Here is a 12,626-nt window from a genome sequence, read left to right as displayed (position 1 = left end):
AATCAGAGTCTTGCTCTGCTTCATTCCAAGCTGGCCTGGAATTCTTGTGTAGCCCAGGGTGGTCTCAAATTTGTGATTCTCCTGTTTCTGCCTTTTTAGTGCTGAGATTGCAGGTATGTACCACCATGCTTGGTTCCTTTTTAACATTTGTTAATGCTTTCATAGTGTATACCCTATTTGTATACATATCAGAGCAGTTAGATGCTAAACTCTGTTCTTAGTAGGAGATAGTTTGTGTTCTTATAAAGTATGTAACTGAACTGGTCACAGTAGCACATGCCTCTATTCCAAGATTTGTGAGTTAGATGCAGGGGAATTGTATGTTTGATGTTCACTTAGACTATAGTAAGTCTCTGACTCAAAGAAAACAAAGCAAAGCTGAAAGAGAAATAAATAATTGAGAGTTGGGGGTGTCAGTGGTAAAGTGATTATTATACAGGAGGAACTGGGTTGTATCCCCAGGACTGCAAAACGAAGAAAGCTGTGTGCCAGTGGCTCACACTTGTAATCCTAGCTACTAAGGAGGCTGAGATCTGAGGATCATGGTTCAAAGCCAGCCCAGGCAAGAAAGTCTGTGAGACTCTTATCTCCAATTAACCACCAGAAAACTGAGAGTGGCTATGTAGCTCAAGTGGTAGAGTGCTCACCTTGAGCTGAAGAGTTCAGGGATAGTGCACAGGCCCAGAGTTCAAGCCCCACAACCAACAAAAAAATAAATAAATAAAAAATTGTATATTTGACTCATGGAAGAAAGGTAAAAACACTAAGAAAAATTCAAAATTCGTAATTATAAATATGTGGTTGACACAGACAATTTTTAATTAGTTTTTTATTGTGAAAATACTGTACAGAAAGGTTACAGTTACATGAGCAAGGTAATGAGTACATTTCTTACCTAGCATTGTTGCCTCCTTTGTTTTTCCCCTACCATCCCTTCCCTCCCACCTCCACAACTACACTCCTTCCCCTACAACTACACCCCCCCCCCAACCACACACACAGACTATTCACCCAGTGGCTCATGCCTGTAATCCTAGCTACTTAGGAGGCTGAGATCTGAGGATCACAGTTCAAAGCCAGCCCCAACAGGAAAGTCTACGAGACTCTTATCTCCAATTAACCACCAAAAGTGGTGCTGTGGCTCAAGTGGTTGAGGGCTTGCCTTGAGATGAAGAGCTCAGGGACAGCACCCAGGCCCAGAGTTCAAGCCCCATGACAGACCAAAAAAAAAAAAAAAAGAACGTTGTAACTGTAGTAGGCCTTAGAGAAGAGCCAAGGCTTAAACCAGCACTTTCTTTTTTTTGTCAGTCGTGGGGCTTGAACTCTGGGCTTGGGCGCTGTCCCTGCGCTCTTCAGCTTAAGGTAAGCACTCTACCACTTGAGTCACAGCACCACTTCTGGTTTTCTGGTGGTTAATTGGAGATAAGAGTCTCACGGACTTTCCTGCCCAGACTGGCTTTGAACTGCAATCCTCAGATCTCAGCCTTCTTGAGTTTCTAGGATTACAGGCTTGAGCCACTGGTGTCCAACACTTAAATCAGCACTTTCTGTATAGTTCTTTGACTGAGAAGAAAGAACCTGCTGCCGGGCGCTGGTGGCTCACGCCTGTAATCCTAGCTACTCAGGAGGCTGAGATCTGAGGATCGCGGTTCAAAGCCAGCCCGGGCAGGAGAGACCGTGAGACTCCTATCTCCAATAAACCACCAGAAAACCGGAAGTGGCGCTGTAGCTCAAGTGGTAGAGCGCTCGCCTTGAGCTGAAGAGCTGAGGGACAGCGCTCAGGCCCAGAGTTCAAGCCCCACGACCGACAAAAAAAAAAAAAAAAAAAAAAAAAAAGAAAGAACCTGCTATGAACCTGAGGTCTCACTGACCTTTTCTGATCTATATCTGGTTGTGTGTTGCAGGTCAGCCCAGAACGTGGCATGCCCCCTCCCAGTTCTCCTGGAGGATCTGCCTTTCACTACTTTGAAGGTAGGCTTCATCTCTGCCAAGAACATTGATTTGTTACTTGGATAGTAGGCTCACAGTAATTTCTCATGATTTTAAGGGTACTGATAATTAACTTTCCATTGTCACAGATCTAATAGGTAATGGTTAGCAATTATTTTTATTTTTTTGATTTCATTTAAACTTTCTCTTTGTTTCTTTTTCTCTCTCCCTTTCTCTTTCTCTCTCTCTGCATTTCTCCCTCTGTTTCTGTTTTTCTCTCTTTTTCTTCAGTACTGAAGGTCAAACACAGGGCCTTGTTTTTTCATCTATAAAAATTATACGGGATTGGGAAGGTGGCTTAGTATTAGAGTGCTTGTCTTGCATGCATGAGGCCCTCGATTCGATTCCTCAGCACCACATAAGCAGAAAAATCCAGAAGTGGTGCTGTGGCTCAAGTGGTAGAGTGCTAGCTTGAATTGAAGAGGTCAGGGACAGCGCTCAGGCCCAGGGTTATTCCTAAGCACAAAATTACTTCCTACATTCCACAGACTGAGCTTGATTTTTAGAACCATTTATTAATAGTTGAAACTTCTCTCATTCTACATCTATATTTTGGAATAAATTATTTATGACTTGGGGCTGGGAAGGTGGCTCAGTGGTAGAGTGCTTGCCTTGCATGCATAAGGCCCTGGGTTCCATTCCTGAGCACCACATAAGCAGAAAAAGCCAGAAATGGCGCTGTGGCTCAAGTAGAGTGCTAGCCTTGAGCTGAAGAGCTGAGGGATAGCACCCAGGACATATTAATTTGAACCAGTGAATAACATGGTTAAGACACTATTTTCTCCTTTCTCTCTTAATGTGTATATAGACCAGGGCCTTCTTGTATATGTTAGGCAAGTACTCAAGCACTAAGCTATAACCCTAGCTTTCAATTTCTTAAAATTTAGACGTTGTTTTTTTGCTGGTACTAAGGTTTTAACTCAGAACTTCAAGCTTGCTTTGCTTTCTTCCCTGCTCTACCAGTTGAGACAAAACTTCCCATCCAGTTCTTATTGGTTTATGTTTTTGTTTTTGTTTTTGATAGTACTAAGGCTTGAACTCTGGGCCTAGGCACTGTTCCTTTTTTTGGCTCAATGCTAGTACTCTACTACTTGAGCCATACCTCCATTTCCAGCTTTTTGATGGTTCATTGGAGATAAGAGTCTTACAGACTTTTCTTGCCTAGGCTGTCTTTAAAGGACATAGTTGCCAGTCATGGTGGCACATGTCTGTAATCTTAGCACTTGGAAGGTTGAGGCAGGAGGATGGAGAATTGTAGCCTAGCCTTTTCTAAATAGCAAGACTTATTCTCCTCAAAGAAACAAAGAAGCAAACAGAATGTTGTTATTACTTTGTAGGGAACTTTAGTAGTGACAAAATACTCTCATATAATTACTATAGTTTATTCAAATGAGTGCCCTGTACCATGTCAAACATAATAAAGTTTTCTCTCCCTTATCTTTGAGGGAAATTATGCCCAGATTAAGTGATAGGAAATAAGGAAACAAGAACCCTGTTCTTCATGATATAGTCTATTCCATTTTGGATTGATACTATTTGCTAAAAGAGCATCTCTCAAGAAGATTCTGAGAAGTCTGAGGGGATTTTTTAATTTAATTTTTTATTATTATAAAGGTGATGTACATAGGGATTACAGTCACATAAATCACATAATTAGTATGTTTCTTGTTGGACAATATCCCCCCCTTGCTCTCTCCTAGTTTTTCCTCCCATGTGAGAGGAATTTTTGAAAAGGGGTAAGATAGTCTCCAATAGCAAGTGAGCAAGTTTGTGTACAGTATCTCTTAAATATGTAAAAGCATAACATGTTGCAGTCTATGTATATATGATAACTAAAGGCTAAGTTCACCCATATGGAAAAGCTCATTTCCTAAGAGAACCTTGCATCCAAGTGTAGAGTGTATCTTTTCTTTGCCACTTGTCTGCCCTCAGGGCATCTAAGGTCAGCTATGAGGACTCATGGCACTATGTACCCCTGTTTTGCCACAACCAGAACTAAACTCACCTTTTGTCCCCTCATAATTGAATTATATAATTTGGTACTGGCTTATTTATAGGTTGATATTTATTTAGTGTTACTTAAAGTTGAACTCAGGGCCTTATGCCTGCTGGACAAGTATACTACCACTGAGTTACATCCCCAGCTCTTTATATTTTGAATGAGGGTCTCATTGTATAGGCAGGCTAGTCTTGAATCACTATCCTGCCTTAGCCTTCTTAGTAGCTGAGATTACAGATGTGCACCACTACACCCAGTTGCGGTCAATATAAAAATACTGATTTGATTTATAATGGTAGTTTTCTATCAAAGCGCATTTTTGTTGTTGTTAATTTGTTCTGTTTTGTTCCAGTACTGAGGACTGAACTCAGGAATCTGACTTTTTTTTTTGCCAGTCCTGGGGCTTGAATTCAGGGTCTGGGTGCTATCCCTGAGCCTCTTTGTGCTCAAGGGTAGTGCTCTACCACTTGATCCACAATGCCACTTTTGGCTTTTTCTGAGTGGTTAATTAGAGATAAGAGTCTTATGGACTGCCTGGGCTAGCTATAAACCACAATCCTCAGATCTCAGCCTCATGATTAGCTAGGATTACCGGTGCCCACCTATTGGCTTAACTTTCTTGCTCAAGCCTGACCCTTTACCACTATTCTAGCCCAGGTGCTTGCTCATAATTGGAAATGAAGTTTTAAGGGCTTTTCTGCCTAGACTAGATTTGGACCATGATCCTCCTGATTAGCTAGGATTATAGGCATGAGCCATTGGTGCTTAGCTTATCAATTATTTGATTTGGGGTTCATATATTAATTATACCAAGGGATTTCATTGTTACATTTCTATGCATGTGTTACAGTGTATTCTGATCAACTTCACCCCCTCTGTCACTCTCTGGGTTCATGTTGTTAATAAGAATTTTCTCATTTTTTTGGGGGGGGAGGTTGAATTCAGGGCCTTACCTTTGCTAGGAAGTTACCACTTAAGCCACACCCCAACCTCCTTGATTTACTCCCATTTGGGGGGGGATGAGGTCTGATTTTTTTTTCCTCAGGCCAGTCTGGACAGCAGGCCTCCTGTTATAGCTGAGTGGGCAAGTATGCTGCACCATGCCCAGCTATTAGTTGAGATGACATTCAGCTGTTTTTGCTTGGGCTGGCCTCAAACTTATGTGATCCTCCTAATTTCTGCCTCCTGAGTAGTTGGGATCACAGTTGTGACCCCCTCTTAATTTTTTTTTATTGTGATATGCCCATCTTAGGTGGGCATATCAGTGGCTCATGCCTATAATCCTAACTACTCAGGAGGCTGGGATCCCAGTTCGAAGCCAATCTAGGCAGGAAAGTCCTGAAAGTCCTGAAGTGGCACTGTGGCTCAAAGTGGTAGAGCACTATCCTTGAGTGAAAAATCTCAGGGACAGTGCCTAGTCCTGAGTTCAGGCCCCACAACAAACAAAAAACAAAAACAAGGAATTAAAAGTGTTTGCAAACGCAAAAATCTATGCCTTTATTGTTTTTAAGGGAAATCCTTTTGAAGAAGTGTCTCTGCAATGTGTGCCCATGTCTTTCTGTTTGTTGTTTTTTACCCAGCCTCTTGCCTGTCAGATGGGATGTCCTTGGAACCTGAATACTACTTCTTCACCATCAGCTCCAGCTTCTCAGTCTCTCCCCTGTTCAATGGTGTCTCCTACAAGGAGTTCAGTATTCCACTAGAAATGCTCCGAGAACTCTTAAACTTGGTAAGCAGTGTATTGGTAGATAACTGGACAGTCAATGAAATTGCAGTATTTTTCTTGAGGCAGCATCAAATTCATAGTTCTTCTGTCTGAACATCGTAAGTGCTGGAATTATAGGTGTGTACCACTATTCCTGGTAGAGAGAAACTTGGAGTACAGGTTGAATATCTCATTCAAATTCCTTGAGGCTAGAAATTTCATAAATGGGGTCCTGCTATATTGCCAGTCTGATCTCAAACTCCTGAGCTGAACTGATTTTCTTGTCTTAAACTCCTGGGTAGCTGGATCTAAAAGCACAGACCACTGTACCAACTTATATAATTTTTTAAAATAATTTTTTTATGTGTGAGCCATTATGTGAAGTCACTGGATTTTTCCACTTTTGATAACAGATTGGTGCAAAAATGTTTTGGATATTTCAAAGAGGGATATTTTGCCTGTATAATTATTTCCAACTACAATTCAGAAGTCATGAATTAGCAAATTAAAGAAGGAAGGAGGAAAGTATTAGTAGAGCCATAGTGCAGTACCTTTGCAGATAGTCCTCACAGCAAACATGTCAAGGAGGCTCCAGCAAGCCCATTTAAAAGTAAAGATGTCAGTGTTAAGTTTATCAAGGATGAACAGGCCAAGGGTAAGGTTAGAATCTGTCCAACATTCAGACTCCACTAAGTACAGTGCTTTTCTGTTATATCTGACTCACTGTCAGGAGATGTTCTATTTGGATTAATAAGAACCTAAGATTTTTCTTATTTGAGTGTCTTTGGATGATCTTGAAGTAACATCAGTGAAGGACTGGTATCATTGGCAAAGTCTTGAATAGACAGGCATTTGGTCAGATCAAAGGACCTTGAAGTTATTAGGATAAAGCTGGATAGTTCAATATAGGTTTGATTTTTGTTTTTTGTTTTTTAATCCTGAGGATGACACCCTTGCCTTTATACTAGGCAAGCATTTACCACTGAGGTACCTCATTAGCTCAGTATAAGACTGAGTCGGCAAGAATGACATTATGAGACTCTGAAGATCAGGTACTTTCCAGGCCAGACACCCATGACCCACACTTGTGATCCTAGCTATTCAGGAGGCTTAGATCTGAGGATCATGGTTCAAAGCCAGCCAAGGCAAGAATGTCCATGAGACTCTTACCTCCAGTTAACCTCAAGAAAACTGGAAGTGGTGCTGTGGCTCAAATGGTAGAGTGTTTGCCTTGAGCTGAAGAGCTCAGGGACAGTGCCCAAGTTCAAGCCCCATAACCAACAAAAATAAAAAAGAAAGAAAGAAAAGAAAGAAAGATTATGTACTTTCTGTTTTGGAAACTACCAAAAGTGTGGAGCAAGTACTCTAGAGAGCAGCCATCTCAGCTGTGGGTAAGAAAACAAATTACTCAGAGATTTAAGAAGACATTAAAGCCTAGAGGATAGGGTTGAACTATAGCTCAGTAGTAGAGAGCTTACCTAGCATGTGTGAAGCCAGTCTAGGCAGGAAAGTCTGTGAAACTCTTATCTCCTATTAACCACCAAAATTCAGAAGTAGATGTGTTGCTCAAGTAGTAGAGCACCAATCTTGAATAAAAAAGCTATAAAGATATAACCCAGGCCCTGTGTCCAGTCTGGCTTTTTTGCTGATTAACTGTAGATAGATTCTCAAGGATTTTTTCTTTCCTGAGTTGGCTTTGAACCACAGTTCTCAGATCTCATCTTCTTGAGTAGCTAGGATTACAGACATGAGCCACTGTTGCCTAGTTTAATTTAGTTGGGTTTTTTATTTTTTATTTTTGGGTCCGATGTGGGGCCTGAACTCTGGGCCTGGGCACTGTCCCTCAGCTCTTCAGCTCAAGGCTAGCACCCTACCACTTGAGCCACAGTGCCACTTCTGGCTTTTTTTTTTTTGCTTATGTGGTGCTGAGGAATCGAACCCAGGGCCTCAAGCATGCAAGGCAAGCACTCTACCACTGAGCCACCTTCCCAGCCCAGTTTTTTTTTTTTTTAAAGGCAATTTGTAGTTTCTCTCCTGGTGTATTATCATGATCATTTTGTAAATGACCTTTGTCAAGTAGTATGGTTTCAGAGAGTGGACAATTTGTTAAGTCCATTGCTATACTAACTGCTTTACAGAAAAAAAGTGAAAAGAATTACTTCTATTAGAAACTTGGCTGGGCATGGAAGTCCCAACTATTCAGGAGGCTAAGGCAGGAGTATCCTTTGAGCCCAGAAATATGAACCCAGCATGGGCAACATAGCAAGACCCTATATCTACCTCCTCCCATACATACACAAAGGAAAAAAAGTGCAAATAAGTACATAGGTATTGGAGCTGAGGATGTAGTTCAGTGGTAGAGTACTTACAAGGTTCAGGGTTCTATCCCCAGAACCAACACCACCTGCAGCCCACCCCACACCCAAATAATTTAAGGTGCATAATGTGTGCTCTAGTCTATGTTCCAGGGCATCTTTGGAAGGACCAGTGTCAGGTCTCTAGGCGGAGAGCAGAGCCCTCACCCCCTGAAGACTGGCATCCTAGGTGTCTGAGAATGAACTAGGGCAGGTTTTCCCATAGCTGCATTAACTGAGTGGATGAATGTCAGTGTAGTCTGCAGTCTGAACACTCGAATCCTGGAGATGGAAATCTATCATTTGTGAATTTGAGGGAGTTGGTTGATTGGTTGGTTTGTAATGTCATTCATACCTAGGGTAAGGAAAGAAATCCTTAGTGATGCTATAATTGTGTGTTATGTATCTATTTTAATTAATATACAAAATATCATTGACATATCACATTTGGAAACACATGTTTTTGGTTTTCTTTTTGAACGTTGGAGATGTAACCTGGGGCCTCTGGCCTCCTATATTCATACTCAACCACTGAGCTATAATCTACCCTGTAAATGTTTTTTGTTGTTGGCTATGGGGCTTGAAATCGGGGCCAAGATGCTGTCCCAGAGTTCTTTTTCTCAAGTCTAGCACTCTACCACTTTGAGACTCTCTACCACTTTGAGACACAGTTCCACTTCCTGTTTTCTAGTGGTTAATTGGAGATAAGAGTCTCCTGGATTTTCCTGCCCTGGCTGGCTTTGAACTGTGATCCTTAGATCTCAGGCTCCTGAGTAGCTAGGCTTACAGGCATGAGCCACTAGTGTCTGGCCTGTTTAGGTTTTTATATGTCAACTTGACTTATGCTTTGGTGGAAGGAACTTGTCTCTTTCATTGTGTCATTTACTTCCTGTGTATCCCTGACAGGTGAAGAAGATTGTTGAAGAGCCTGTACTCAAATCCTTGGACGCAATTGTAGCTAGTGTGGTAGAGGTATGTCCCTTCTGAGAACATTAGCACAAGATTAGCTTGACTTTAGCATCTGTAGGGAGAAATCAGGAGTTCACGTGAGAGTTGGAGTGGAGGAGTTTTCCGGTGAGTTTTCAATTTATTTTAATGCTAGTCCCATGTAATAGCAACATGCTTGCTCTGCTTGGCTCTTAAATATATCACATCACAGTGTTACTGATTAGTGGTCAGTATCTCCATTTCACAGCTTGAAGGTAGAAGTTCATAGAGCTAACCTAATATATTAGCTCACATCAAGGACTGTAGAAGCTAAGAGTCCAGCCTTGGTCTATTTCATCTTCCTTGCCCCTTTGGTGCTTCTAAAGCTGTTTCTCCAGGCTGAGAGCTGTACTTCGGAGACACATTCAATCTCTTTCTTTAAGTATAAAGGAATGTATACCTCAGGAACTTTTGTCTTTAATATACTTGGAACCAAGGCCTGTAGCTTTATTTATGAAATAATTATAAGTTGGTGCTGAGAAGTCTCAAAATCTCAGTGAAATTCAAGTCTCAAAATCTCACTGGTGGCTCATGCCTGTAATCCTAGCTACTCAAGAAACTAAGATCTGAGGATTCCGGTTCAAAGAGAGCCTGGGCAAGAAAGTCTATGAGACACTTATCTCCCATAAATCACAGAAAAAGCCAGAAGTGGTGCTGTGGTTTAAGTTGTAGAGTGCTAGCCTTTAGCAAACAGAGCCCAGGGACAGCCCTCAAGCCCAGAGTTCAAACTCCATAACTGGCAAAAAAAAAAAAAAGAAAGAAAAAAGAAAAAAAAAGTCTTGAAGATTTGATTGCCTGAGCTTTGAACCTTGATCCTTAATAGCTAGGGGATTACATGTCCTCTTTTCATCCAGTGTAAAATGAGTTTTTGTTTGTTTGTTTGTTTTTTGTCAGTCATGGGGCTTGAACTCTGGGCCTGGGCACTGTCCCTCAGCTCTTCAGCTCAAGGCTAGTGCTCTACCACTTGAGCCATAGTGCCACTTCTGGTTTTCTGAGTGGTTTATTGGAGATAAGAGTCTCATCAACTTTCCTGCCTGGGCTGGCTTTGAACTATGATCCTCAGATCTCAGCCTCCTGAGTAGCTAGGATTACAGGGGTGAGCTATAGGTGTCCGACTCTAAATGAGTTTTAATTTAAAATGTGAGCTGAATCTGAAGTGTCTTGACTGTAGTGTCTCCCTCCAGGGATGAACAGGATTTAATCTCTTGATCTGGTGCCTCTTGGCTGTCTTTTGCTTCCTTTACTTCCCAAGTCCCTGTTAAAGCTGATGATGGTGGGCTGTCAGCAATAGGAAGGTAGTTCTTCCTCTCAGGGTATAGATGGCTCCTCCTTGTAGCCATTAATGTATTGCATGAACATCCTGCTTCCCTTGGGCTTTTACTTAAGAGGTTGAAGAGAGTAAAGTGAGTTACTTCTAGGCTTTTATACATATAAAGCCAAGTACAAGGCCAAGGGCAATCAGAAGAGTTTCTGTTCTTTGATCAATTTTTTTTTTTTTGGCAGGCTAACTCCAGTATTGATCTCTATTATACAACCTTCAGTGACCCCCTCTACCTGACCATGTTCAAGATGTTACGTGACACTTTGTACTACATGAAAGGTGAGGACTGTTGATATGTATGCATGAACGCAGGATGTGAGCTCCTTGGCTGATATCAAAGGCTGGTACTTGCTTTGTGTTGTGGCCCTTAAAAAAAAAAAACAGGTGTGAAAGCCAGGAATTCAAGAGTAGCATGGGAATCACAGCAAGATCCTATCTCAAAACAATAGCAAAAACAAACAAAAGTACACATGTGAACCACATAGTCACATGACTGTTTTTTTTTTTGGAGGGGAATAAAAACAAAAACTATCCATGACTTTATGATTATATTTTATGACTCTAGTAGATTCTAGTACTGTTAGTGATAGTATAGCTTCTTCAATAGGTTTATTCCTGAGCCATTTTTCTAGCATATACATATTACATTGTTGGATATTTTTTGTGTGTTTGCTGGTACTGGGGCTTGAATTCAGGTACTGGGTGATGTCCCTTAACTTTTTTGCTCAAGGCTAGTGCTCTACCATCTTGAGCTACAATAGGATTTTTTTTTTTTGGCCAGTCCTGAGGCTTGAACTCAAGGCCTAGGCACTATTCCTGAGCTTCTTTTGCTCATGGCTAGCACTATACCACTTGAGCCACAGCATCCCTTCTGGCCTTTTCTATTTATGTGGTACTGAGGAATCAAACCCAAGGTTGTATGCATGCTAGGCAAGCATACTACCACTAAGCCACATTCCCAGCCCCTACAATAGGATCGATCTTGAGATTGCCAGGCTGGCAACAAACGTGATCCTCAGATTTCAGCCTCCTGGATTACAGGTGTGAACCACTGGTACCTGGCCTATGGTTTTTTTTAAATTAATTTTTTTAAAAAGTTGTCCTATGTAAAGGACTTTTCATTTGGTCACCTCCTAGTACTTTCTCTTCCCTGCTAACAGAACTTTTAGTTCCCATACCCTGTGAACCCATCCAAAGATATCACTGACCTCCATTTTAGAAGACCTAGTTTCTGGCTCCTTTTTCTAGCCTCCTGTATCTCTTCCTGATTTAAGCCACCCCTGCCTGGGAAATTGGCTCAGTGGTAGAGTGCTGGCCTCGCATACATGAGGCTCTGGGTTCGATTCCTCAGCACTACATAAGCAGAAAAAGTCCGGAAGTGGTGCTGTGGCTCAAGTGGTAGGGTGCTAGCCTTAAGCTGAAGAGCTGAGGAACAGTGCCCAATCCCAGAATTCAGCCCCCATGACCAACAAAAAAAAGAAAAGCTTAGGGACAGTACTGATTTAAGCCACCCCTTCTCAGATTTCCTGCATTCATTGATGGTCTTCTTGCCCTCTGGCTTCTATGGGTTAGTTTTGTGACCATCTCTTCATTAAGTTCTCTGTTTTGTTTTGTTTTTTTTGTCGGTCGTGGGGCTTGAACTCTGGGCCTGGGCGCTGTCCCTCAGCTCTTCAGCTCAAGGCGAGCGCTCTACCACTTGAGCTACAGCGCCACTTCCGGTTTTCTGGTGGTTTATTGGAGATAGGAGTCTCACTGTCTTTCCTGCCCGGGCTGGCTTTGAACCGCGATCCTCAGATCTCAGCCTCCTGAGTAGCTAGGATTACAGGCGTGAGCCACCAGCGCCCGGCTTTTTGTTTTGTTTTTTGAGATAAGGTCTCCCTATGTAGTTTACACCGGCCTTGAACTCAAGGGATCTCCTCTTAGCCTTCTAAGCACGAAGACCACAGGCACATACACTTATGGATGTAGTTTATACATGCTCAATATAGATATTTTAGAAAATAAAAAATAGAATGATGCATTCAAAATGTTTAAACTCAGAAACAATCTTAATTGTTTCACATTTATAAACATGTACATTTTCCTTTGTGCAAATTTGTTTTCCTATGCTCTTTCCTCATGCCATTAAATTTTTTCATAAACATATCCTATCATGTAGGTATATCATTATCATAATCTAATTCAGAGGGCTTCTAGGAAACTGTCAGGGTCACAGCAATTAGGGTTTGGGTTCACTTAGGAGAGATGTTAACAACAGCCCAGCTTGGCCTG

At 41.6% G+C, this 12,626-nt stretch overlaps 1 protein-coding gene across 1 annotated transcript in view; it reads left to right on the top strand.

The window, feature by feature from the left end:
- Positions 1-12,626, top strand: part of Pi4ka (phosphatidylinositol 4-kinase alpha) — a 138,297-nt gene that overhangs the window by 25,612 nt on the left and 100,059 nt on the right. The window contains exons 7-10 of the mRNA XM_069994278.1: positions 1,905-1,971; positions 5,569-5,717; positions 8,954-9,019; positions 10,538-10,634. Coding sequence (XP_069850379.1) covers positions 1,905-1,971; positions 5,569-5,717; positions 8,954-9,019; positions 10,538-10,634 — 379 coding nt within the window. The remainder of the gene's footprint in view (positions 1-1,904; positions 1,972-5,568; positions 5,718-8,953; positions 9,020-10,537; positions 10,635-12,626) is intronic.

Source organism: Dipodomys merriami, unplaced genomic scaffold, assembly GCF_024711535.1.
Source record: "Dipodomys merriami isolate MVZ:Mamm:240054 unplaced genomic scaffold, mDipMer1.0.p SCAF_45, whole genome shotgun sequence".
NCBI classification, from domain to species: Eukaryota; Metazoa; Chordata; class Mammalia; order Rodentia; family Heteromyidae; genus Dipodomys; species Dipodomys merriami.
This window is presented reverse-complemented; position numbering and strand designations above follow the sequence as displayed.